The 27931-nt window shown below is 40.1% G+C and overlaps 3 protein-coding genes across 5 annotated transcripts in view; 2 read left to right on the top strand and 1 right to left on the bottom strand.

The window, feature by feature from the left end:
- The window catches only part of pdia5 (protein disulfide isomerase family A, member 5), a 66733-nt gene extending 53786 nt beyond the window's left edge, over window positions 1-12947 (top strand). The window contains exons 12-17 of the mRNA XM_061691240.1: window positions 223-293; window positions 404-567; window positions 1955-2085; window positions 3281-3351; window positions 11883-12017; window positions 12754-12947. Coding sequence (XP_061547224.1) covers window positions 223-293; window positions 404-567; window positions 1955-2085; window positions 3281-3351; window positions 11883-12017; window positions 12754-12834 — 653 coding nt within the window. The 3' untranslated portion in view covers window positions 12835-12947. The remainder of the gene's footprint in view (window positions 1-222; window positions 294-403; window positions 568-1954; window positions 2086-3280; window positions 3352-11882; window positions 12018-12753) is intronic.
- Window positions 12948-16278: 3331 nt separating this feature from the next.
- On the top strand, window positions 16279-27624 carry sec22a (SEC22 homolog A, vesicle trafficking protein). 3 transcript variants are annotated; one of them, XR_009769528.1, is made up of 8 exons: window positions 16279-16409; window positions 18024-18234; window positions 19689-19852; window positions 20304-20486; window positions 20572-20690; window positions 23456-23521; window positions 24288-25384; window positions 27096-27624. XR_009769528.1 is itself a non-coding variant. In XM_061691150.1 (7 exons), exons 2-7 carry the CDS (start codon window positions 18053-18055, stop codon window positions 24486-24488), a joined length of 915 nt encoding a protein of 304 aa, XP_061547134.1. In that variant the 5' UTR covers window positions 16279-16409; window positions 18024-18052; the 3' UTR covers window positions 24489-26937. The 3 variants fall into 3 exon arrangements, 2 of the variants coding, with proteins under 2 accessions (XP_061547134.1, XP_061547135.1); XM_061691150.1 differs by lacking the exon at window positions 27096-27624 and having other exon boundaries at window positions 24288-26937; XM_061691151.1 differs by lacking the exons at window positions 23456-23521; window positions 27096-27624 and having other exon boundaries at window positions 24288-26937.
- Window positions 26314-27931, bottom strand: part of adcy5 (adenylate cyclase 5) — a 58072-nt gene continuing 56454 nt past the window's right edge. Inside the window, exon 22 of the mRNA XM_061691149.1 lies at window positions 26314-27162. Within this exon, the coding sequence (XP_061547133.1) occupies window positions 27031-27162 (132 nt within the window). The 3' untranslated portion in view covers window positions 26314-27030. The remainder of the gene's footprint in view (window positions 27163-27931) is intronic.

The following is a 27931-nucleotide window of genomic DNA, read 5'->3' on the forward strand; positions in this document are numbered from 1 at the left end:
GTACTTGATGTACACACGGGTAAACCACTACGTCGCTATAGAAACCTCAGTGATGGCATCGGTCCATGTAAAAAAAAAAAAAAAAAAAAAAATTTTTTTAATTTAAAAAAAGCCTGAAACTTTACATCTCTGTATCTGTTCCCACTCTCTGTACATTTTCACATTCTTTCTGCTCTGATCAACGAGTGAGACATTCTGCTGTAACGTTATGTGCATCTTTAGGGTGTGGCCACTGCAAAAAGATTAAACCAGACTATGAAGAAGCTTCCCAAATACTCAACAAAGATCCAAAGGTGAGTTTTTTTTTTTGGGGGGGGTGCGTGTAATGTGGTCCTGATTAGTTCCTTGCCTCCCCACTATTCTCTCTTGATTCTAATCCTTGCCTTGAAATGTCCTTTGGCAGAGTCCGGGTGTGTTGGCAGCAGTGGACGCCACCATCCACAAGGCTGTGGGGGATCGCTTCAAAATTTCCGGCTTTCCCACCCTGAAGTACTTTGAGAACGGACAGGAGATGTACACACTGCCGCATGTACGCACAAAAGACAAGATCATCGACTTTATGCACAAGTGAGATGCAGTATTTTTTTTTATAAATCTGCCAGTATGACCTTACACTCGCATATTTATAGTCTACTTCTGATACATTCATAGTCTAATTTTGGTAAACGTCCTCCCAGTAGAGGAGAGTCATGGGTGGAGAGGCTTAATTCGGAAATGTACAGGAAGTATGATAACATCACTGGTGACTACAGGCTCCATTAAGGCAAAACACAGACTATGACACACTCCTATTTTAGCACAAGAGTTTCTTTGTTTAACATCTTAACCATATTCAACGAAGTGACTGTGGAACTTTTGTGGGATTTATGTTAGTTTGGTTTTAACTTGCACAACCTTTTAAGCATTTAAAAACAGGAAAAAAAACAGCTTATAAACATTTAAAGCAAAGAAAAAAATAAAAGTACAATTAAAACAGTGTACAGTGCAAGAAATATAATTTAAAAGTGGAAATGCTCTAAATTATGGAGGATTTTTGAGGCGTTTGAAGTGTTCGTTCTATGTGTTTTCGAAAATTCCACAAAGATGCTGCCACTTGTCACTTTGCTCATGTCAGCTATGATTTAATTGACACAACTTTTTACAGATTCATTGTAGTCTTATTTTGAACTCGGCAACCTTTGGGGAATTTACAGTCCTCTTATTTAACCTTTACAACTTTTGGGGATTTAAGTTATTCTTATTTTACCCAGTGAGACTTTTTCGTAGGGTCATATTTGAAACTGAAACTCTTACAGGATTTCAATTAGTTTTAGTGTTATCTTTATTACTTTGAGGAATTTACAGAAGTCTTATTTTTCTCAAGTGCATCCTTTTGGGCCTTTTAGGTAGTTTTAAAGGTAGTACAGATAGAGAATTATGGTCGTCTTATTTTATGATGTGCAACTTTTGGGGATTAAGGTAATCTTCTTTTAATTTGTGCAATGTTTATGAGATTTACGGTAGTCTTATTTTTACCTGTGCAACTTTTTGGGATTTAAATTATTCTTATTTTACCCCATGTGACTATTTAAGGATTCACAGTATTCTTATTTTAACCTGCATGTTTTTGGGGGGAATGTGAGGTAGTCATATTTCATCTGAAACTCTTAAAAGAATGTCAGTTACTTATTTTTTATAATCTGTATTACTTTGGGGGATTTACAGAAGTCTTATTTTTATCTAGTGCAAATTTGAGGTCATCTTAAAGGTAGGACAGGTACTCTTGAGGGAATTACGGTCGTCTTATTGTATGCTGTGCAACCGTTCGGGGATATATAGTTGTCTTGTTTTAACCTGCGCAACTTTTGTGGGATTTACAATTGTCCTTTTGTAACCTGTGCAATTCTTTGTAGGATTTATAGTAGTCTTTAAAATGTCAACAATATACTATATCTCACGACTCTCCATGCTCCAGTCCACAGGCTCCACCGCCACCAGAGCAGTCCTGGGAGGACAAGCCCTCCAGCGTCCTCCACCTTGGCTTAGAGGACTTCCGAGAGGCCCTGAAGAAGAAGAAACACTGTCTGGTCATGTTCTACGCTCCATGTAAGACTCCAACTTGGGGTCAACATTAAATCTTCGTCTTGAGAATGACACACCCCAAAATCGGAATATTTGGGCTGTCGTTGTTAAAGTGTGAGATCTCAGGCCTCCTCTGGGATCAGCTCTGATCATTTCCTGGGTTTTAACCAGCTCGCATACGTAAGTCCTAGCCAGTCGTGAAAAAGTGTCCTCATCTTGCGGCATTAAGACTCCACCTAACCCCCGGGGAGATGGAGAATATCCAAAAAGTGTGGCGAAAGAAGGAAAACATCAGAGGACCACCTGTTTTTAACACATCCTTATGAACATGGAAGTGTGTAACATAGTTTTCCAGTCATGGAAAGATCTTAATTAAGAGGATGAGTCATCCTGTCAGTCTGTTGGAAAAAGAATCTTGGCAGCTGAAGAACCAGCGATCTTCAAGTATGTTACCTCCTTTTTGCTTTAAAGTAACAATACTCGCAAAACCCCAAATTATACTTATAGCCATAAATGTTTTTAATGCATGGCCAAAATGTCCACTAGGGGACACTGCAGAGCACAAGAGTTTAGCTACATGAACAGGTGATTAATCCAAATTTTATTTTTTTTGTGATGAGTGGGTAGGTAAGGGTTAAATCCCTCAAAAAGTAATTTGGGTTCAAATTTGACTACTGCAAAGCCCTGAAAAGTTGCAAAGGGTATCATAAGAAAACCGTAAAGCCTTAAAACCTGTCTAGATTATAATAAGGCTACTTCAAATCCCCCCAAAATTGCACACCTTAAAATTTACTCTGGTTAAAATTCAGCTACCTTTAATCCTCGAAGTTGTACAGGATACAATTATACTACCATAAATTCACTGGAAAATTGCACAACTTAAATTAAGACTTTCTTTCATCCCCAACAGGTTGCACGGGTTAAAACAAGACAAATCCCCATAAAAAGTTGCAGAGGTTAAAATACAACTTCCTTGAATCTCCCAAAAGTTGGATATGTTAAAATACGACAACCTTAAATCCCTAAAAAGTCCCTAGATTGTTCAAATCATTTTTGTTGTGGTGACGTTATAGTCATATGTTGCCCGTAAGATTGACCTTGCGGTTAGACAGCAATGAATCCTCTGTAAGACCAAGTAAGCATTCTCAGTAGCAGCGTAGCGTTGACAGTTGTGTGTTGTGGACCAGTGTGACACTTTTGTTGTCATTCTCCTTGGCAGGGTGTCCGCACTGTAAAAACGCCGTCCCTCACTTCATGACTGCGGCGGAAGTCTTCAAAGAGGACCGCAAGGTAAGTCCTCATTGATGCGCTTCATCTTCAACAGTGCATCGTTGGAAACTACAAATACACAATAACAAACGTTAAGAACTCTCCAAAAGTGAGCTATATTATTTTTGTAACGGTAGATTTTTTTATTATTCAGCCACATTAAATTGTAGGTGGTCTGGTTTAATAATAATAAAACAATAATCTTAATGAATTAAATATATATCTAGAATAATCATAAAATATAAATGTGTGAAAAAAAATCACAATAAAATTAATAAATGAAATAGATAAATACAATAGTTAAAAATGTATCACTTATTTTATGAAATTTTATTTTTAAGACGAAAACAAAGGAGAAAACAAAATGGTATTGTATTTTCTGACAAAATGTGAAAAGATGAAAAATGAAATACAATGAATTAAAAAAAAGGAAAATATTTAAGTCTGATACAATAAAAAAAGTAATTTCCTTCGTGAATTATTTTTTTACTAAAAAGCACAAAGATTAAAAGCGTGATGGGAGTCTAGTGTAATAATTACACACTTTAGTTTTGTTAAAGTGCGATTTTTATTTTCTTATTTTCATTGAAATAAATGAAATAATAAAATATTTAAAAAGAAAACAATTTCCTGGTGCCAAGTGCACATAATGGACACCCTTATGCTTGGACGGGGTATTCGTTATGGACAATCTTTGATGAGCACAGAAGTCCAATAACAGAACACCGCTCGGGTTCTGATCGGGAGGGCAGTTCCTCCCAATCACGCCCTTCCAGGTCTCACTGTCATTGCCCACTTGAGCATTGAAGTCACCCAGACCTGCGGGAGCGGTCTCCAGCACCCCTTCCAAGGACTCCAAAAAGGGTGGGTACTCTGAACTTCTGTTTGGTGCCCAGGCACAAATAACAGTCAGGACTCGTCCCCCCAACTGAAGGTGAAGGGAGGCTACCCTCTCGTCCGCCGGGGTGAACCCCAATGTACAGGCACCAAGCTGGGGTGAAATAAGTTTACCCACACCTGGTCGGCGCTTCACACCGTGGGTAACTCCAGAGTGGAAGAGAGTCCAACCCCTTTCAAGAGGACTGGTACCAGAGCCCAAGCGGTGTGTGGAAGCAAGCCCGACTATATCTAGTCGGAACTTCGCGACCTCACACACCAGCTCGCCCTCCTTCCCTGTCAGAGAGGTGACATTCCACGTCCCTAGAGCCAGCTTTTGTAGCTGAGGATCGGATCGCTAAGGTCCCCGCCTTCGGCCACCGCCCAGCTCACACTTGCACCCGACCCCTATAGCCCCTCCCACAGGTGGTGAGCCCATGGGAAGGGGGGCCCACGTTACCCTTTCGGGCTGTGCCCCGCCGGCCCCCACGGGTGCAGGCCCGGCCACCAGGCGCTCGCCTTCGAGCTCGACCTCCAGGCCTGGCTCCAGAGGGGGGCTCCGGTGACCTGAGTCCGGGCAAGGGAAAACGTGATCCACTAATTTTACTCATCATAGGGGTCTTTGGAGATGTGCTATGTCTGGTCCCTCACCTAGGACCTGTTTGCCATGGGTGACCCTGCCAGGGACATAAAGCCCCAGACAACTTCATTGGGACACATAAACCCCTCCACTACGATAAGGTGACGGCTCAAGGAGGGGTTAAAAAAAATTATAATACAATAATAAAACACATAAATATGAATCTTTAAAAATTCTAAACAAGTTGAACTCACTAGTGAGCAATTTAAATATACTTGCATGATTAATGATGCCTTTATTGGCTATAAATAAGGTATTTTTGTTGTTATTATCTTCATTATTTATAGTGAAGGTAAGCGGTTAGGAGAATGGATGGATTATTATTATTGGCTTCCTTAATTGAGGTGATGTGATACATCATTTCAAAAAGGCTGCTCTCCAAGGACGTTACAGTACTTTGGATGCTAATTGGACTTCTCATGTCGCCTCACGAAGTATCTGCAGACAAATACTGCACACTCACCCTTTTGTTTTTGTCTTTAATGGAGGTAAGTTCAAAAGTTTAGCAAGCGCTCTTGCATCACGGCTAATATTTCTGGCCGCGTGTCAGCAAAGAATGCGACAAATCCAATCAAATCACGGGAGGTGAGTCACGCATTCAGGCAGTCACGGGAAGACACCTTCGTCCTCCATCATCACATAAATTCCACTTGCATCAGGATGCTTTCGTCATAGCGCTCAACCTTTCTCATTTGCGCGGAATTGCTTTTAAATAGTTATCAGATGGTGTCTTAGTCAGGCTAATTTCTGAGGCAATCTACCGCAACACGTCGAAGTAAACTCGCAACACCACACGCTTTGAGTCTCATGTCATTGTTGTCACTGTTACAGGTTGTTAGGTCACTCCTGGCAAAAACACTGCACCACCACATCAGCCAGGCGTAGACGCCCTGCACGTCCCAAAACATCTACTGACAAACATAACAGAAAGAGAAACACTAGTTTTTATTTCAAAAGAAAAACTGTAACCTTGGTGTTTTTTGTTGAAGTTTGACAACGGTTTTGCCTTCAGTTCCTGGTGAGGTTCTAAGTGCAGGGTGCTCAAATTGTCAAAAATAAAATATAGCTGTCTAGGTCAGGAACATTTGATGTACTATGGAAATATTGTACAGGTTAAAATAAGATGACCATAAATCCCCAAAAATTGCACATCTTGAAATAAGAATACTGTTAATCCCCAAGCAGTTGCACTGGTTAAACTAAGACTAACCTAAATCCCTCGAAGATTCCCTTACTACCTTTTAATCCTAAAAAGATCTTCATGTTAAAACAAGACTCTCTTAATCCCCCAAAATGTTGAGCGGGTTGAAATAAGACTTCTTACATCCTACAAAAAATGCACAGGTTACAACAAGTCTACCTCAATGTCCCTAAAAAGTCACTCTGGTTAACATACTATTTACTACTAATACTAATAATGCTAATACTATTATAAGTGCCCCAAAAAGTTGTGGATGCTGAAATAAGACTACCTTAATTCCCCCCTTAAAAAAAAAACATGGTTAAAATAAGACTACCATAAATCCTCTAAAAGTTGCACATGGAAAAATAAGACTACTGTAAATCCACAAAAAGTTGTGCATGTTACAGTAAGACTACGGTAACCCCCCCACCCCCCCCCCCCCAAAAAATTTGCACAGATTAAAATAATTACCATAAATCAACCCCAAAATTTACAACAGGACAATAACCTCAAAATGGAGGTTATGGATGATGGATTTTTGTGCATTTACGACAGCAGCAGAATTGAATTTGGTAGAAGGACAATATGTCTCCCCGAGTGCTGCCTCCCTCCTGTCACACTTAATGCACTGGACTTGAGCGTATTGATTGCTGTTTGAGCTCAGCCTCCTCTTATGAAGACCATGCCCCTTCCCACTAATCAATGATGACCTCACTCAGCTGCATCATTGGACGCTCGCTGAACTGATATCCCAGACAAATATGCAGCTCTCTGATGTGTATTGTATTTTGTGGTTGGTTTATTTGTGAGTAGTGCTAGTCTGGTGTGGTTTTTTTTCTTTCTTTTCAGGGCCGAGACCGATTATTAGTAGTCAAGGAGGCGGTAAAAAGGAAAATATTGGCGTCAAAATTTGAAATAATAAAAACTCCAACACTTGATTTAATTTAAATGCCTTTAAACACATTTATTAAACAGCTCTTCAAATTTTTTTTGTTTGTTATAAAATTCTAACAAAAAGTCCAGGGCGCTCCCTAGCTCAGCAAGGTCTTACAAAATTAAATGAAAACTTTAACAAATAAACAGCTCCCTAAAGTTTTATTTAGATATTTTTAAACATGTGGGACTGTACTTTTTTTTGTAGATACAGTCAGTTGTTGCTATATGCCAATATGTTCTGATACCCTCTCACCATTACGTGAGCGTGGCCTGCTAATTAGCACAAGCCTGCTATTAGCAACAAGACCAGCAATCAAGATGCCTCCCTTTTCCACTGAGGACTATCACGGACTGCTGCAGAGGATGTCAATCCTGGAAACGAAAATTCACCCCCCCAAAATCAAATTGGAAAGAAAATCCTTTTTTGCGGATACAAAGAACAGACTATATACCCAAAAAAAACCTCAGAAAATCGGGGTAGCGATCATGGACGTGCTGTTGCATGAAACTTAATCTACACTTTATCTTCTTTTTTTAAGACTGAAATGATTCCAAACTTTGGACATTCTTGTCTTTTACACATTCTTTCCTCCTGACTCTGCACCATCACGCCAACTTATTTCTATGCGAGTCTGCAGTAATATTAGTCCGTGTGGAGAAATCACTGCGAAGCTTCTGCTGCTTTTTTGGGAGTATAGTCAAGGCCTTTTCACATCACACTTGGCGATGCAAATGCCGCCCTCGACTTTCCCATTCATTGTGTTTGTGCTGAGGGGTGCGGTTTGCTGCGTTACGGAGCGGCGTGGCAATGCAGAGAGAGGCTGACGCTCTGCGGCGTGCCCTCGGATAGAAAAATGTGCTCTTCTAGAGCGGTGTCACGGTGACGTCAGAAAGCTCCTTCAACAGAAGAAGGGTTGGCAGAGTGATTTCTGTGTGCTTTTTTTTGGCAGACTTGTACTGGGGGAAATGGTGGAAACTGATAAATCCAGTGTCTTTGTGTCCCAACTTTTGAGATACAAGATAAAATACTAGACTTTACACCGATCTGCTCGCAAGCAGGCAACAAGACGTTATGTAGCCTATCAAGCTAGTGCTAGCACTAACGGTTGTAAGCGAACATGCAGGCGTTCCGTCAAACCATGCTCTAAAGCAGGGGTGTCAAACTCATTTTAGTTCGCAGGCCACATTTACCCCAATTAGATCTCAAGCGGGCCGGACCACAATATTTGTGGCTTAAAAATCCATTCAGAACAGTTATTCAAAGTGTTGCCCATTGTTTTGTGCAAATAATTACTTTTGGAAAATATTCACATTTAGTCATTATTATCTTGTTGCAAATTTTGTTGCAAATCATATGAGCAGTTTGACATTTTTAACCAAGAATGATTTCAACAGTATTATGAGTCAGTGAGCGTGCACCATTCCGTTATGGATCCTTTGTAAATGTACACATACAATTTTAAGTTGTGACAGGTCATGAAAAAAACCCAACAAAGTTCCAACAAACCAACCTCTTTTGAAGTGAAGCTTTTGACTGAAATTTGGTAATATTCAATGTCTTAAAACATTTCTACAGGAGGTATTTATTTTCACAGTGTGAACATGGCACACAATTTTATACAAGTGTGCTCCTGAAAAGGCATTGTTTGGCCAATGTCATTTAAGTGTTGTCAGTGGACAAAATAAGCAACAAGTTCCTTTTATTGAAAAAATAGCAGTGAATGTGTTCTCCATCCCCACGGGCGGGATCGGACCCCCTGATGGGCCGGTTCAGTTTGACACCACAGCTCTAATGTTTTGGTGTGCGTGTGAAGTCATTTAATTATTTCTGTCATGTTGTAATGTTGGTTTGACCTGACTGATTAGACTACAAGATCTGACTAGAGCAGTGATTTCCAACCTTTATGGAGCCAAGGCACATATTTTACAATTGAAAAATCTCACGGCACACCAACAAACAAAAATGTCACACAAAGTGGATACATTAATTGCTGTATGTACTTCCTGCCATCTAATAGAAGATCATTCGTTTGTTCTGTCTGTCACTATGCCTCACTGGCATAAATAGATGAACAAAGATACATTATTTATTGTAAACACAATTTTTTGAGAAATTAAGTACACAAGTATATACAGTAAATGAACAAGTCATTTAAATAGACACGTTGCTCCATCTTGTGATCGGTTATCAGTTTTTTTAAACTCACTGATCAGCCCCAAAAATCCTGATCGTGTAAAGCCTATAAAATACATACTGTGACGTAAATAACAATAATGTAATACACTTACTGTATATAGCGCTTTTCTAGGGACTCAGACTTTTTACAATTTTATGCATTATTCATTCACTCCTCTCCTCAGTCACACCCTGGTCGTGATAAACTACTTGTCTTGCCACAGCTGCACTGGGCCAGTCTGACGGAAGCGTGGCTGCCATTCTGCGCCTACGGTCCCCCCGGCCACCGCCAAACATCAAACCACATTCATTCGTAGGTAATGTGGGCCACAACAATGACATGCGCTCGGCAGGGATACGACTCGGCCAACCGGCGGTTGCAGGGCAAACTCTTACCCTCTGCCCCACGCTGCCCACAGAAAGGCACAGCGATGGACGGAGCTTTCTTTTGCAAGAAAAGTTACATTTTGCCGAAGTTCTCCAGTGAGAACTCTTCCTGTTGGTTGCTACGTTAGCACTTCCAAATTCGGGCACGCTGGATCGGGGGTTCACCCAGAGATGATTATTTACAATAACTTTGTATAAAGCATAGTCTTTACTGAACTGCTGCCATTTTCGCAAAGCACAAGAATCTCCTGCATCAGCATGCGATGACCTAAAGCGTTTAGTGTGTTTTCCTCTCCTCAGCACATATTCCACATCCTCCAGTGTTTGGGGTGACCGCACAATACAGGTATCTGCCACTCAGCACTTTGAGAGACCGCTGTGACATTTCAGCCGTCCCAAAAACGACGCCGGGTGGCACAACTCGACATTTAAGCCTCATCGGCCTCCCGCTCGTCTCTAATCAACGTTGCGGCTTCCTGGAATCAACCCTCATCCACACGAAGAGAATCTTGCAGGCGGGACCTTTTAAAAGGCCCTTTTATAGACATTGTATATTCTTTCTGTACATTTTTACAGTGTTGATGGACTGTCTAAATGTCTACAAAGCACACAGAGCGCTAACATCTGTACTCAAACAGTAAAATAGGCCATAAAGGAGACAAAATGAAGGCTACTTTTTGTGTGAATCTATGCGTTAAAGGTCATCTACGGAAGTTGAAAACGCAGTGCTTTGATGCGTTAACACTTTGCAGTTTCACTTTGCCTCCATCTACATTGGAATTTCATCTAAAATTGATACTGTCACTCTGTGGTTCTTTTTCAGGCTTTTGTGTAGCACACTGCCTTCAGTCAAATACCGGTATATCAATGTGAATCTTGATTAGTAATGACATCAAATGTCTTGTGATAGTCGTATGCAGCATTGGGAAGGATTACTTTGGAACTGTAGTCGGTTACAATTACAGGTTACCCTGTTGAAAATGTAATACTAGTCTATTTCAATTACTATCTCAAAGCAATATAACAAAGTACATTAGATTAACATTTTGATTACTTAATGAATGCATCAGCAGCAATGTGGAATCAACCGCATTTATAGTTTACACAAATAATCTGATAACAAAACATGATGAAATGTAAAAACATAATTAAAATGTTTGTTGTGTGTGTGTGGATATATAAATATATATATATATATATATATATACACACGCATGCACGCGTGTGTGTACAGCAAGTGGAAAACATAATACTGTGGAGGCATAGTAAATAATGACACGAAAGCGGGTCATGTCTCTTTACTCTCCACATCAAACTAACTGACAGTAAAACAACAACAACAGACAGCACACCTCTTTGAAACTGGAAACCCGTGTCACTACCGCCCTCTCTTAAAGGTACAGGTCCCTGGTGAATGTCTCTTCCTTGTGGGTCACCAGAATGCCATGTTGATCTAATGACAAATGTGCACAATTTAGACAATTTTGCTTCATATGACAAACCAGATAAGTGAATGTTCCGTAAAATGTTCAAAATGATAAAGATTGAAACTGTTAAAAAGTCAGTGTTCTTTTATGTGTTCAAAAGTGTAACTTATGAGTCCAACCTTTTCAAAATCTCAGACAAACTAATAGATCGCATGATCACAATGTGGCGCCTCGAGGTCATATTTGGAAAAATATGTCAGATTTGAGACTACTGCAGAATGTCACGTCTATAGAAAGGCAATCACAAGCGCCGGCTTTAGAAAGAGGAAGTGATACAGACAAATAGCTTTTGCAGCTATTTTTCAGATGTAATAAAATTATAATCATGGAAATTTCCAAAAGCAACTAATTTATCTACAAAGTTTTTCCCAGTAATGTAACAATGATAACTGGAATAGGCTCCAGCGCTCAGTAAATGGATGGATGGATGTAATTGGGTGTGCTGGCGCCTATATCAGCAGACTCTGGGCAAGAGGCGGGGTACACCCTGAACTGGTCACTAGCCAATTGCATGGCATATATAAACAAACAACCATTCACACTCACATTCACACCTACGGGTAATTTAGCGTCTTCAGTTAACCTACCATGCATGTTTTTGGGCTGGGAAGGAAACCGGAGTACCCGGAGAAAACCCACGCGGATACGGGGAGAATATGCAAACTCCACACGTGAGGCCGGATTTTAACCCGGGTCCTCAGGACTGTGAGGCAGATGTGCTAACCAGTCGCCGTAATGGTTTCCAATTGCATCAATTAGTAAAATTATGTAATCTCGTTACATGTAATTACTTACTCCTCCTCACTGGTCATATGCTGTCCTATGTTCTCTGTTCTACGTCTGACCGAGTGTTCCTGTTCCTGTCAGATCGCTTATGCGGCGGTGGACTGCACCAAAGGACAAAACCACGAGCTGTGCAAGCAGGAGGGTGTGGAGGGATACCCCACCTTCAACCACTACAACTACGCCAAATTTGTGGACAAGTACCACGGAGATCGCGGGGTGGGTTTTTACACTTTTGGTGCACACAGTCTTTAAAACTACGCTTTTGGCCAATTTATTCGGGAGGTCATTAGGGAGCATTATATAAATGACTAATAACATTTTGGCAACATTATACTCATTAAATTCTCACGTATTACTCCGCTGTGACTTTGGTTTCTCATGAAGTCCCTCTTTTCGTTGTCTGATGTTATTGACTGGCTTTTTTTATTTATTTATTTATTTTTGCTGGGGGGTTCATTTAACTGCTTTTTTTAAATTATTTTTATTAGTATTATTATTTTTTGAAATTATTATGAGAAAATATGAGCCGGTACAGTGGACAACTGTTGAGCACATCTGCCTCACAGTTCTGGGGACCGGGGTTCAAATCCTTGCCCCGCCTGTGTAGAGTTTGCACGTTCTCCCCGTGCCTGTGTGGGTTTTCTCCGGGCACTCCGGTTTCCTCCCACATCCCAAAAACATGCGTGGTAGGTTGATTGACGACTCTAAATTACCCGTAGGTGTGAATGTGAGTGCAAAAGGTTGTTTGTTTCTATGTGCCCTGCAATTGGCTGGCGACCGGTTCAGGGTGTACTCTGCCTCCCCGCCCGAAGATAGCTGGGATAGGCTCCAGCTGCCCGCGAACCTAGTGAGGATATGCGGTTAAGACGATGGATGGATGAGAAAATATGGTAAATGCATACATATGAATAAGCTTGTGTAAAATCTGACCACCTCCACCTGCTCTTTCCAGGAAGCAGGCTTCATCGGCTTCATGCGCAGCCTGCGAGGCCGTGATCAGGAGAAAGTCATCATGAGGAAGGAGGAGCTCTGATGAATATGAACCCCCCAATCCACCTTGAACCCTCTTCAAGGGCCCCATCAGCACTGACACTGGGGACAAAAATGACCTCAAATATTTTTTATACCACATTGACGTTTTTTAAATTTTTTTTTATTTTTGGGGCGGACATAGTACACTAAACTGGCTCGGACACTGTGACTGATTTTGTGACAAGCTACGTGCTAATCTATGCAATCCCCATGATGGCGCTCAGGGGGTCCCAGCAGACTTCCTGTAAAGAACCGTCCACCATCTTGTTTTTGGCTGCTCCGTCAACATGTGACGCCACAGTTAGCGTAGCGACGTGTCGTGACGTCAATCCAGGCCAAAGGGTGACTTTTTGTCTTCAAATGGTGGCCTTAAAATATTAAGTTAAAGCAGAGGCCTGGTGTCTTTTGCTTGCTTTTCTTCCACCCTTCAGTTTGACAACAACGCCATATGTGGGTATCATTCAACATTTTGTCAATATTTCTTTCTGCTCCCATTTCCAAATGTGACAATGAAAATGAAAATCTAATTTTTTAAACTTTTTTTTTTTTTTCTCCTTTGACCCCGGATTGCAAAGACTTGGATGATGATGGACACAAGATATGACAACAAAGAAACAAAATTGCATCATCCACCATATTTCGTCCACCCATTTACAAATATCACAATGAAAAACTTGTATTTAAAATATTGGCAATTCTTTTAATCAAGTCAAATTGCAAAGAAAATCGATTGAAGTTCTAGAACACACTACATACCAAAAAACATTTTTAAAAATCATGAGATATGAGGTGTGACTAAAGAAACGAGACCGTTTCATCTTCTGTATTTAGATATTTCATCCACCCATTGTGTGTATTTCCAATTCTGCATCTATTTATAAAGAAACGGCAGTCTTAGTCTTTAGTCTTTCTAGATACAAAAAAAAAACCATACAAAAAAAATCCCACAAAATTCAAGATATGAGGTATGACAAAGATACAAGACTATGACCAATATTTTTTATCTGCCGATTTCAAAATATAACAAAATAAATATCTTTTGTGTGTGCAATAAAATTTAATAAAGAAAATCTGTGATTTTTTTGCACACAATAAAACCCACAAAATTTCATGATGCGAGGTGTGACAAAGAAACGAGACTGTGGCCAATATTTTTCATCGGCCAATTTCAAAATATAACAAAATGAAAATGTCAAATTTTTTAAAGTAAAATTGGAATTAATAAACCTATTTTTTTTATTTTCTAGATGCAAACAAGCAAAAACAAAAACACTACCAAAAAAAATAAACATTTGGAGATACAAAATGCGATGATAAAGAAACAAGACTTGCCCAATTTTTTTGTCTGCCTATTTCAAAATATGCCCGTGAAAATTAATATTAAAAAAAAGTTTTTACATTTTGGAGAGACAAGGTGCGATGATGAAGAAACAAGACATTATTCCTTTTTCAGTATTTCATACAATTTTCAAATGTTCCAAGCTGTAGCAAAACCTTTCGTGTTAAGAATTTGGGTTCCAGTGTGGTAAATTTAAAGTTCTCAGGGATCGCAAGACACAATTAAAGGGAGCTAGTTTGTTGACTTTTTTTGTTCATCAAATAAAACACAAAAAAGAAAGCGCGAAAACAAGACAGAATCACACCTTGTCCTATCGTGGTGTCGTTACTGGAGGCATTCCTAGCGGGAGCGTCTGGTGAAATCATTCCAGTTCGTTGGGAGAATAGAAAGAGTCTCAGTCTTATCCCAAAGTCCGTGTGTGTTTGTGTTTGCGTGTTACACTTAAAGCCAAGAAGTCATTGTTGCCTTTGTTCAATCAGCTGTAAACTATCACCCTCTACTGTGCAAATAATAATGAATAAAATCATACTTTTTCCTAAACGCCTTTGCTTGATTTTCAAGTCATTTGCAAACGTGATTGTTTCACGAGCATTTGTGCTCTAAATGCCATGGGTGTCCAGAGCAAGGCCCTTAAAAAAAGGCTATACTTTTTAAATATGAAAATGTTCATAGCATCTATGAAACTATTGGGCTATTAGCCTAATGGAGCCATTTTGTGAGCACTATTGTGTTTTAATGGTAAAACGTGACATTACATGGGATACTAGACTGTGTAAGCATGAATATATCATTTTAATAGCAACATAGAACCTTTTAAGACAAGTTAATGCTTTTTGTGACGAATAGTAACAAAATGTAACATTTTCATACCTAATGTAGCATTTTTGTGAGCAAATATTTAGTGACAAAATATGTTTACATTGAAAACTAAGCAAAACTATTCAGATTCAGAAAACAATTCTAATTGTAACTTAAAACATTTTAAGGCAAACTATAATGCTTTTTTAAATATTTTTTAAATATTTAATGGCAACATACAACCTTTCAAGGCAAAATTTGCAATGCTTTTGTGGCAAAGTGTAACATTTTCATGTAGCCTAATGAAGCATTTTTATTTGCAAATGTAGTGTTTACATAGAAAACGTGCGTGTTTAACCACCACAGCGCCCAAAACCCTTTACAAAGCCTCACATTCAACCATACGTACACACACACATTCATACACTAATGGGTCGCTGCAGCCATGCAAGGCGCTGCCAGGCCCACTGGGAGCTAATTAGGGTTCAGTTTCTTGCCTAAGGACACTTCGACATGCGGGATTCGAACCAGAAACCTTTCAGTCACTGGACAACTGGCTCGACTAACTGAGCCACAGCATAGTGTTTCAGCAAAAATATAATATTTCAATGGCAATATTTATTTATTTATTTATCCAGAAATCAATTGAGAACAGATTATCATTTGGAGACAGACTATAATGCTCATTGTGGCCAAATTGTGTTTTTGTAGCGAAATGTAACATTTCCATGGCATAATGTAGCATTCCTTATGTGGTGTTTTTAAGGCAACATATTTTTTTTCCTTGGATAGTATTACTTTTAACAGCAAAGTACAACCTTTTGAAGCAGATTATGAAGCTTTCTTTGTGGAAAAAAATGCAACATTTTATAACCGAATATAAGAGTTTGGTTTGCAAATATAGTGTTGTGTTTTAATGGTAGAATTTGACATTTACATGGGAAACTAAACTAGACAAAGCGAAAATGCCAACATATGTTTTTTTTTTTTTTTTTTTTTTAAATCAAATAGTGTTTTGTGGCAAAATGTAACATTTCCATAGCATAATATAGCGGGTTTTTGTTGTCTCTTTTTTGTTTTTTTGTTTTTAGCAAAATCGTATTTCAAAGGCAAACTCATATTTTCATGGAAAAATAGCAATTACAACTCCAACATATTATCTTTATCAACATAATATAATTGTATTTGTGACCAAATATCGTATTAGAGAATACATTGTTCACAGGGAAAATGTGTTTGCGAGATGCCAATTAGAGATGTTCTTACTTTTCCCACAATGCTTTGCGAATGAGCCACGTCCGCGTCGCACCAGTCAAACCAGATACATCATCGGCAGCAGCGCTTGGACTAAACGTGGGAATAATGTGTTGTCACTATTTCGCACGTTGACCTACTCCAAAAGACTCAAACATATCCGCGATGCTGATTCATCTCTTCAGGTATCCAAACACAACGGAACCTCCCTATGAACTTGTTTGTTTCCTATCAGAGGAAGCTTTGCTTTCTTCGCATTTCCGTAGCATGCTAACGTTAGCCACACGGAAGAAGCATTGGCCGAGCTGCTAGTAGCTGCTAGGTGGCTAACTAAACCGTCAGAGGCGTCACTAATAACGAATATTAGTGTCATTAAATATCCGATTTTGAAGTTTAAACTACCATATTTTCAACAAGCCTAACTGTTAGTGAGTGTCCATTTTGTTCTAACATGCTAACCAACCTATATGCTAACTTTTCAGCGGTTTGTATGTGTTTCTCTCGACTATTGCTTGCTGTCTGTTTAGTTTAGAGTACTTTTTATGTTTATCGATTAAATGCAGAGTAAAGGTTGTAACTGTTCCAGTGTAGTCGCGTGTGTTGGTGGTCGTTTGGAGGCTGCTTGGTGTTCGGGAGTGGAGCTGTCCATGGTTTAACGTCACGTCCGTGGAGCATTTTTTCCCCGTGTGTCTTGTGTGTTTGAATGTTAGTTTTTGAACCTTACTCACGAAACATTGTCATATTGATCAGCTGCATAGTAATATGTTTGTGTGTGTGTGATATATATATATATATATATATATATATATATATATATCAGAATTTCAATAAAGATTTTGGCGAGAAAAAAGCATCTCGTCCCGGGCAAAATTTTAACATTGTATCGTATAAATGCTATATACTAGCTGAAAGTGAAACGTTAACGCCAGCAAAAAAAACAAAAACAAAAAAAAACTAAATCTACTAGTAAGTCTACAAAAAATTAGAACCTTTACTATATATGACAGCAACTTTCTTTCTTAAAAAAAAAAAAAAAAAAATATTCCCCCTCAAACTGCCAAAAAGTGCAAAAAATTGCCGAAAAACAATTGTGATATGCTGCTATGTCATAGATATAATTGTACTTTTATTCCCCTCTGTGTGACATTGCATGATCACTTCCTCTCCACGCATTGTATTGTTTTAACAAATTTTCTCCTCTTAGTAGCACTTTTTTTTTTTTTTCTGTGTCATAGCTTTGATTCCCCACATTTTATTTTTTGAAATTTCCTTCTCTGCATACCTTAGCTTTATTTCTCCCCCCCCCCCCCCTCCCACATTTTAATATTTTCTTGTATTTTACTGTTTTCTTCTGTGTAGCATAGCTCTGATTGCCCCCATGATTATATGATTGAAAGTTTTTCTCTGCAGCTATTTTTTTTGGTACTATTTTAATTTCCGTGTAGCATTGCTTCTTGATTTCCCCACCCCATTTAGTTTTTATTTTATTGGTATTTGTAAAGGTTTTACTGTTTTTCCTTTTCTTTGTGTTGTAATTATTTAAAACAAAAAATCTTTGTTTCTGGCACTTATGAGATTTGCTCCAAATTTAAATTGCCTCAAAGATATCAGTATTAGCCCACTGTTACCATCTTCAATTAATGTCTTTTTTTTGGCTTAATAAACTCATCGTTCAGCAACAGCTTTAATATTTTTACATTTATTATAAATGTATTTTTTATGTCTATTTTTAAAATGTGACCACATGATCTGCTTCCCTTGAAGTATATCTTAATTTTTTTTCACCCCCCTGGATGTAGGACGCCTGTGTCTGGATTGTGTCTCTGAGATGTCAAGTGTGTTGTTTGCCTCTGTGGTGCGTGTGGGCGATGGCCTGCCGCTGTCGGCGTCCACCGACTACGAGCACGACCGAGAGCTGCACGACACCAGGAAACACCTGAAAGCTCTCTCCAAGAAGCTCCCGCATTTCCCTGACAGATGCACCTTTGCGAGCGGGCCCTACAACGTCAAGTACGCACTGGAACCTTTGATGCATTCAGGATAGAGATGAACTGTTATGTTTTTCAGGGCTGACACTGATTATTAGTGCAAAGCCCAATTCCAGTGAAGTTGGTATGTTGTGTAAAAACGTAAATAAAAACAGAATGATTTGCAAATACTTTTTAACATATTCTATTAAATATACTACAAAGACAAGATATTTAATATTCAACCTGATGAAAGTAAGTTTTTGTTTTGTTTGTTTGTTAGTTTTTGCTAATAATCTCTCATTTAGAATTTGATGTCTGCAACACATTCCAAAAAAGATGGGAGCAAAGCAACGAAAGACTGGGAAAGTTGAGGAATGCTAAAAAAACACCTGCTTGGACCATTCCACATGACAACATTCATCCAATAAATAAAAATAAAGACTAAAAAATAACAAATTTTAAAGTATAGTGTTAAATCTAGTAAACGTAATGGCTTCTGCTTTAAAAATAGTGACAAATCCTAAATGCTTGCGAGTTTTTTTTAATTCGTTCACGTTTGGCAGGCTTTAAGGCATTTTTTGTGCCCTTTTAGTAGGTTAATGACTATCCCTATGTGCCAAATGTTTAATATTTAAATGCAATTTTTGTGAACAGAGTTTGACTCTGTTATGTATTGTATTGTTTATGTATTGCTCTACATTTAAATGCCAATGTTCGATGTTCTATAGAATTGAAAGTTAATTGTTCTTAAAAAGGGTGGACTTGAATTTTTATGCTCTATGTTATTGTATCACCGGCATAAAAAACAAATTTGTTATCGTAGCAGGCTGAAACATAATTTATTGAGAGAGCAAGAGCAATGGAAAACACAAAAATATTGTACAAATAAAAATCTGCAATATAGCAGGACCGCGAAGCAACAACAGTCCTATAGCAGAGGATTTCTGTATCTACTCCGTAATGATAGGTTTCAGAGACTCATTGTTCTAAGGCTGAGACATGTGCATGCTGGGACTCACAATCTCAAGTGTAAAGTGATCCATGCTGATACGGATATACATGAAAATGCCAAATATCGGCACCAATAATCGGTCAGTTCAGGATTCCTCTGAAATGTCATAATTCCCACTTAAATGCACTGAAAGTTGGTATTGTGTCATAAAGTGTTCAGAAATGATGGAATGTATTCTCAAACACGAGTTTATTGTGCTCATCAGACATGTTTTGGATTAGAAAACTATGAGTTCCAATTTTATTGAATGCAGCATAAGAGTCAAACGGACTTCACTATTTTGTGAACATATTTGGAAATGTCTTTGGATGCTTTTTAATAACAACTGTCTCTCTGTGTTTATCTCTCTCTCTTTCTCTCCATCTATTTTTTTTATCTCTCGATCTCCCTCTATCGCCCTCTCGCTTAATCTATCATTCTATCTCGAGCTGTCTTTCTGTCTATCGTTCTCTCTGTATCTCTGTCTGTGTGTGCGTGTGTAGTTTCACGAGCGCTCTGGGCGTGTGTTACATGATGGTGTGTTTGTCGAGTTATCCTAGTGTGTTAGCTTTCTGCTTCCTGGACGAACTGCAGAAGGAATTCCTCGTCACCTACGACAGCAAACGCGTTGCAGCCGCCGTCAGGCCTTACTCCTTCATACAGTTCGGTGAGGGTGCACGCTTCGTCACCTTCAGTTTATGTGTGTATGTTTGTTTATGTGTGTATGTGTTTGCACGTGACACATTGTGTGGCTGTGTGTAATTATCTGTATGTGTGTGTTGTGTATGTCCCTGCATGTATGTATGTTTGTGTGCATGTTTGTTTTGTGTGTCTGTTGTATGTGTTTGTCTGCATTGATTTGTGTGCGTGTGTATGCATGCCTTAGCCTCCTGGTGTGCATGCATGGAGATAATGCACATTAAGATAAAAAGTACAAAGTAGTTCTTGAGCTGTTTTTCCCCCCGCAGATTAGGGAGTATATATGGATGTGAGTATTACTGTCTGTCTGTCTTTTTGTGTTTTTCCGTATGTGTGTGTACATGTGCTGTGTAAGTGGTATTGCGTGTGTGTTCTGTAGGTATTGTGTCACTCTGACAATGTGTTGTTCCCGTGTTCAGACGTTGTGATCCAGCGTACGAAGCATCGCTACAACAGCCCACGCTCTCTGTCAACCAAGATCAACATGGCTGACATGCAGACGGAGCTCAAGCTGCGTCCTCCCTACCGGCTGACCCCCGACGACCTCCAGGCTGCTAACGGCTTCTCGCCCTCGCGCTCGTCCGCCAAGTACAAGGGCATCGGTTGGTACCACGCGCTCCACGGATCGTGATACAAGGATCAGCATACAAGACGTGCTTTTGAGTCTTTCTTGTTGTTGTCCTCCAGCTCCCAGTCAGACTTTGGAGCCTGTGACGCTTCCTGGCGCCGTGTCGTGCGTCCTCAGCGTGCTCTGCGGTGGACTCAACCTGCTGCGTGGTGTCCACGCCATCGAGAGCGTCCTGCAGGTGACATTCACAACATTTTTTGCGACATATAGGGAGGTACATTTGGTGGATAGGTAATTTGTAGTTGTGGAAAAGATAAGTTGTAGCCACTAGGAGTACTGTTTATTTGTTCACAAGACAAGCAAGTTTTGCACCAAATGTCTTGATAAAAGTGGTGCAGAAGTGACTGGTACATGTCAGCGTCAGAGGCTGGTGCTGGGTGCAACACAACCATTTGGACCAATCAAAAGTTTGAGAAGGATTTGTGGGGGCCCAACCTCAACCTCATTGGTTCATTTGGATTCCGGTCACCGAGCAATAGGGATGAGTACCTTTCACATTTGAACCGGGCGGTACCAATTCCCGGCACCCGGCAATCGATTTAGGTTTCTTTTGTGTGTGTTTATTTGGTAATAAATAATTCGTTCAATAATAACATCGCAAAACCTTTCAATTTAACAGTTACTTTCAAGATATAAACTTTGACAGATATAACAAAAAACATCCTAAGTTTAAAACAAATGAGTAAAAGAGGATGAAGTAAAAATAAAGGCAAAATATTTGACAAATAATAATAGTATTAAAAGATACAAAGTGTAAACGTATTTGCGATGAATTAGGGCTGTAGCTATCGAATATTTTAATCGTAGTAGTAGTTTAGTAGCCTACAAAAATGTTTGGAGTATTCGGATAAGTTCGATTTTTAAATTTATTTTTAATTTTTAATGTAATTTAATTTATTTTTTAAATTTTTGCCTGGTTAAAGAGCAATTATGAATACACAAAAATAATCAGCAAACAATTGGTTTTCTTATTGAGATAACCGTTTTTTTCCCCCTTACATTCACATTGAACAGCAAACTGTATTTTCTTGTCTCATAATGTTTTCAGTGAGCACATTTCTAACAAATTAAAACAAATATAGAAAAAGTTTAAAATTGTACTTCTTGTAAGTATAAAAAAAACCATAAGCCATTAAAAAGGCATAAAGTCTTTGTGTTCTGCACCTTCACTTGAGTAGCTAGCATTTTAGCATGTAACATCATACAATATAGGTTCATGGATGTGTGTTTGAATTTATAGATCAGCTGACTAAACTCAAAGACACCTCTAGAGGAAGCACAATTATATACAAATTACACAATGGCATAACATGAACCAATACTTTAATAGTATAATGCGTAGCTTGAAACAACGTGAAACAATCTTAATTGTTGGCTGACTACGGCTGCAGGGGTCATGTATTGCCATGAAACGCATGGCCAAGCTTGTCGCAAACTTTTCGTACCAAATGATTACTCAAACATCGAAACAAGTGTGCCATTTCTAAAGCACGCTTCTTCACAGGCTCCAAACAGATGAACTCTAACCACATTATGATTGTATAAACGCGCACAGTTGAGCACCGTGATCATTGAAAAAGTTAGCGCAAGCACGAACAGCAATCATATACTGTTCCCTCCAAAAGTATTGGAACGGCAAGGTCAATTCCTTTGTTTTTGTCGAAAACTAACATTTGGGTTCAGATCAGAGACAAAAGTTCTGAATTCCAGTTGCATTCTTCATTTGAAATGCTTTTCCAGGCCTTTATTGCAGCCTCTTTCTGTTCTTGTTGGTTTCTGGTAGTTTCTCCCTTCAGTCTCCTCTTCAGGAAGTAAAATGCATGCTCTATTTGGTGAAGGTCCGGTGATTGACTTGTCCAGTGTAAGACCTTCCACTTTTTCCCCCTGATGAAGTCTTTTGTTGTGTTGGCAGTGTGTTTTGGGTCATTGTCTTGATGCACGATGAAGCTTCTCCTGATTAGTTTGAATGCAGTTTTCTGTAAACTCCCAGACAAAAGGGTTTTTTAGACTTCAGAATTCATTTTGTTGCTGCCATCAGGAGTTACATCATCAATAAAGACTAGTGAGCCCGTTCCAGAAGCAGCCATGCAAGCCCAAGCCATGACATTACCTCCACCATGCTTCACAGATGAGCTTGTGTTTTGAATCGTAATCAGATCCTTTCTTTCTCCATACTTTGGCCTTTCCATCACTTTGGTAGAGGTTAATCTTAGTCTCATCAGTCCATAAAACATCAAAAGTTATGTACTCTGTACGTCTTTGCAAAATCCAATCTGTCCTTCCAATTATTTTTGCTGAGTGGTTTTGCATCTTGTGGTATGGCCTGTATATTTCTTCTCTCGGCATCTTCTTCGAACAGTGGATTGTGATACCTTCACCCCTGCCCTGTGGAGGTTGGCAAACCATTTTGTATAGCAATTTACATAAAAATCCATCAAGACTGATCAAAAACACAACAAAGGACTTCATCGGGGGTGAAAAAGTGGAAGGTCTTACACTGGCCAAGTCAATCGCCGGACCTTAACCCAATAGAGTATGCATTTTACCTCCTGAAGAGGAGACTAAAAGGAGGAACCCCCAGAAACAAACAAAATCTGAAAGAGGCTTCAGTAAAGGCCTGGAAAAGCATTTGCTGACTAGTGTCTTGATGAACCAGTTTGGTTGAGATTCAGTCTTCCAAATCCTTCTCAAAGAAGCTCTTTGATCAGTCCAAATGGTCATCTCTTGCACCCAGCGCCCGCTCCCAACGCTTACAAGTACCAATCACTTCTGCACTGCTTTTACCCTGACATTTATTGCAAAAGTCCCTTGTCTTGTTATCCAGAAAACGGCTCCTAGTGGCCGATTTCAACAACTAGTTACTTTTGCACCGATTGACCTCCATGTTGCTCTTCCTGTCACGTCACATGACCTGTGACATCACATCCTGTCATGTCCTGGCAGAATGAGGATGAGGACTTCAGCTATGTGATTGCCTTCTTCCTGGGCACGGCTGCCTGCCTCTACCAGGTGGGATCCTGTGCTAATATGCCAACACGTAGGGTTGCACGATTAGTACCCAAAAATATTCTACTTTAGCAAGGGCTAACTGAGTAAATATGCTATTACAAAGTGCAATCACGAAAATGGAAGCAAATATAGTCAAGGTGTCGAAGGCAATAACATGCAGCTGTGAGCACCGACTTTTCGTTTGAAAATCCCCGTTGTCAATATAGTGACTTGTCAAGGATGGTACGTCTCCGTTGTTCTGCTTGACCGTTGGTCAGTCGTGTATGGTCACAAACTGCAAAGAACAGTTGTGATTTCCCTCTCTACTTACTCATTACTCAGTACTCGCTTTTTTCATTTTGGTCAGGCCAGCCGAAAAGTTGAACTCCATCCAGCTGCTACAACGATTGTTAATAGTGTCTTACCATGACGCGCTGCCTCTCTGCCAATGTGCTGAGAGGTCCGGCTTCAAAATAAAAGCTTCATATATTACTACATTGGACATCAATGCTATTTTAAGCTTTTATTTAGAAGTTGAGCGCGGTACCGGCCCTTAATGGAGCCTTAACCATATGTTGGCTGACTAGGTTGCGGACACTGCTACAAATGAAGCACTTTTCATAATGCAGCGCTGCCCGCATTTGAAATGTAAAAAATTGCCAACGACCAGGCTCATTTAATCGTGGCAGACAAAATCGCAATCACGATTAAAATTCGATTAATAGTGCTGCCCAACTAACACACTAATGTGGTAACATACTAATGCGATTGTTCCCGTGTGTCGTAGTGCTTCCTGTTTGCATACTTCTCGGTGTGGCGGAACGTCAAGTCGTTCCTGGCCCTGGCCCTGGTATGCGTGTGCAACATGTACTTGTTCCAGTTGAGGAACGTGTGGCAGATCTTGTTCCATGTGGCCGTCGCCGCCTGCATGACGTTGCACACACACCTCAGGCGGCCCCTGGGCAAGGCGCCCGACTACAACGTCTGAGCGGACCCTGAACGCACTGCGAGAGAGGTCTTAAATCACTGAACGCAAGATGTCACTGACTGCATGTGACCACCCTGAATGCAACACGAGAGGGACTAGCAGGACGGCTGACGACTGCGTGGTCCTGTGGTCACCATGACGACCCTTGGTCTCACTACCATCATGTCTGACGACATTGAACGCACCGACCACACAAGAGCAACTATGACGACGTCTGAAAACATCATAAAAACGACACCACCAGCATCTGACCAACATGAGAACTACGACCACAGCCTCCAATAATCCTGAATTTATTTTACCACCCTGTAAGCAATGTGAAATTATGTCAGGCCCCACCCCTGCCCCACCCCCGGGCCAAGGCAACATGCGAGCAGGACCTGACCACCTTGAACACAACACACGAGTGGCTACCGTGATGTCTGACGACCACGAACAGGGCGCAAAAGCGACGACGCTCGCGTCTGACCGCTATGAATGCAAAACAAGAGCGTCTGATAACCCTGAACACGTCTGGCCTCCTCGAACTACGACAACTGACAAGCCTGAACACGACTCAAGAGTTGACTACGTCTGACCCTAAATACAACTTACCCTGAACACAGTATGAGAGCAACTGCGATGATGTCTGACGACCCTGAACGCTCCACAAAATCTATGACGAAGGCATCTAATATAAATCTGACTGCAAAACTCTACTAATTGTCCTCCGAGTACCCTGAACACTGCATGAAAGCCTGACAACCACAATACCTGACATCTGATGACCCTGAATCAATCTAGAGTGGGACTACAACACCCGATGACCCCGAAACACAACATGCCAGTGACATTGTCTTAGGACGCTGGACTCAGCGCACCGGTCACTGCTATGGCTAACGACCCACAACACACAGGTGACTATGTCCTCTCACGACCTGAATACAATGCAAGAGTGTGACTAGAACGCCTAATGACCCTGAATGCAACACTCCAGCTGGCTGGTCGTCGTAAACCAAAAAAGACCTTAAAAATCAACTTTTTATGAGAATCAGAAATGGGGGTTGTGTTTTGTTTTTGTTTTTTTCCCCCTACCTATGCAAAGCTGGCCAATGCTTATTTCTCACTGAGGCGCTTTATTTATTTACAGACTTGTGCTCACATTGAAATTGCATTAATTAGTAGTTGTTTTGTTTTTTGGGGGGGCGCACGTTGGTTGACTGGTCAGCACATCTGCCTTACACTTCTGAGGACCCGGGTTCAAATCCGGCCTCACCTGTGTGGAGTTTGCATGTTCTTTGCTTGCCTGCGTGGGTTTCTCCTACGTCCCCAAAACATGCATGGTAGGTTAATTGAAGACACTAAATTGTCCGTAGGTGTGAATGCGATTGGCTGGCGACCAGTTCAGGGTTTACCCTGCCTCCCGTCCGAAGATAAATGGGATAGGCTCTAGCCCAGCACGCCCGTGACCCTAGTTGAGGATAAGCGGTAAGGAAAATGGGTGGATGGATGTTTTTGAGGGATTATGTTAAGCATCCAGTGAGAGCTCACAAAAAGCCTACCATCAACATATCGTTATGTGTGATGTCATCACACACAACGAACACTATTTGGCACACCACCTATTGAGTTGCAGGTGTACCTGATGTTATAGCTGATTTGTTGTAGGAAAAGTTAAAGAGGCATTGTTGCTTTATTAGTGTGAGGGGTTTGGGGGTGGAGTTTCGTAATTACGAGATACGTCAAGTTTTAAGTGTGTAGGTTAAAAATGCATTGTCAGCCTTTTTGAACCAAACATAGTGATCTGCTGCCATCTGTTGGTAAAAAAAAAAAGGGAACACAGTCCTCAAATGTGACACTTGGCCCAGTTTATTACTTTTGTCAGCCATTCATTGAAAGAACAATCAAACATCTCTTTTTATTACGGTATATGCTGTGTCATAGACAGTCATATTATTCGCATTGTGGACCGCCGCATTTCTCTGATTTTACTCTACTAGTTCTGCCCCGTCTGAAAAATACTCCAAAATAACGCAGCCAGTTGAAGTGATCTAAAAATCAAGGTTGATTGTGTAACATGTATTTAAAAAGAAACAGAACCAGCTGTAGTGATTAATACCTTTAGTGGAAAGTGATTGAGTTAAAAGGCCTCATTGGACATTCATGGGTCGTGAGGGTGCGCCAAGCGTTCTTCGGGCTGTCACATTGTAAGTGATAATGTGTAAATAATGTAATATAATCTGTTTTTGTACAAAATATAGAATTTGACTTTCCCAAGTCAAGATAGAAAATGTCCAAAAGTTATAAAAACGTCTTTGTTGACATCTTTTTTTCCTTTCAAGTGGACAGCCTAAGGAACAGGAAGCAGCTGCTCACGATGCGTTTAAGAGCTCAGAAGACGTCGGACTTAGGCCCGTTTGAAATGTCTGCGAGCTATAATTGGCTTCTTTGGTGTCAACTTCTCTCGATCCTTGAGAGTTCAAAATAAGTGGGGAGAAAAAAACCATTCAACTTCCTGTCAGGCCAGCGTGGCCCCTTCTGGGTCCAGGAAAAAAAAAGTGCGTTAGCTGCTGCCGGAGGGTCCACTGTTGAGGAAGTAGGTCATCATGTCGCCTTTCCCCTTCACAGTCACCACGCCTCGGTACTCCAGCGAGTAATTGTAGGAGTTCAGAACCTGGTACAAGTCGGCCGTCACCTGAGAGAACAACAGACCAGTGAGCAAGACTTCAAAGCTACCATGTTTTGGCATTATTCAGTTTTTATCACATTCACGGCTTTATATGTCAAATATCCATGTTAACTGGGAGGGCTGGCAGTGATTAAAACAAAAACATTCTATTGAGGCGATGCACCTGAACATATCACAAAAGCGTTAAAATAAAAAAATAGTTCTCTAAATGACATTCGGGAGTGTTTTTTCTTTTCTTTTTTGAAACAATTGGGTCTGAACGTAGAAAAGATCTCAAGATGTGATATGTTCAGGCGCACTAGTAAAAAGTTCTCTAAATCTGACGTTCAGGTGTGTCGCCCCCAAAAAATATTTAAAGATGTGATGCATTTTGAGTTGTAAAAGTCATCTTGTTTTTAAACAACTGGGCATGAATGAATCTCAAATGTCTTTTCCACAACTGCCTGTTTTGCCTCAATTAAAAGAAACACCCCAAATGTTTTGTTTGTTTTTACTTTTAAAAAATGCATTTGTGCTGTGTTAAGGTGCAAGAGAACAGTCTTTTTTACCACTGTGCCTGAAGGCATCAAAAAAGCTTGTGATGCATTCAGGCTTAGTTGTAAAAAGTGTGTTCTCTATGTCCCAGCGCATACATTACATGTAGCCTCTTATTTACAATTGCGTCTCAAGAGAGCAAAAAAAAAGTGCATTTTAGATGTGACGCGTTCAAATGTTCTCAAGATACAATGCGCTTAGACAATAACGTAAAACTGACGTGTCTGAAAGCATTACAAAT

The sequence above is a fragment of the Phycodurus eques genome, chromosome 12 (genome assembly GCF_024500275.1).
Source record: "Phycodurus eques isolate BA_2022a chromosome 12, UOR_Pequ_1.1, whole genome shotgun sequence".
Classification (NCBI taxonomy): domain Eukaryota; kingdom Metazoa; phylum Chordata; class Actinopteri; order Syngnathiformes; family Syngnathidae; genus Phycodurus; species Phycodurus eques.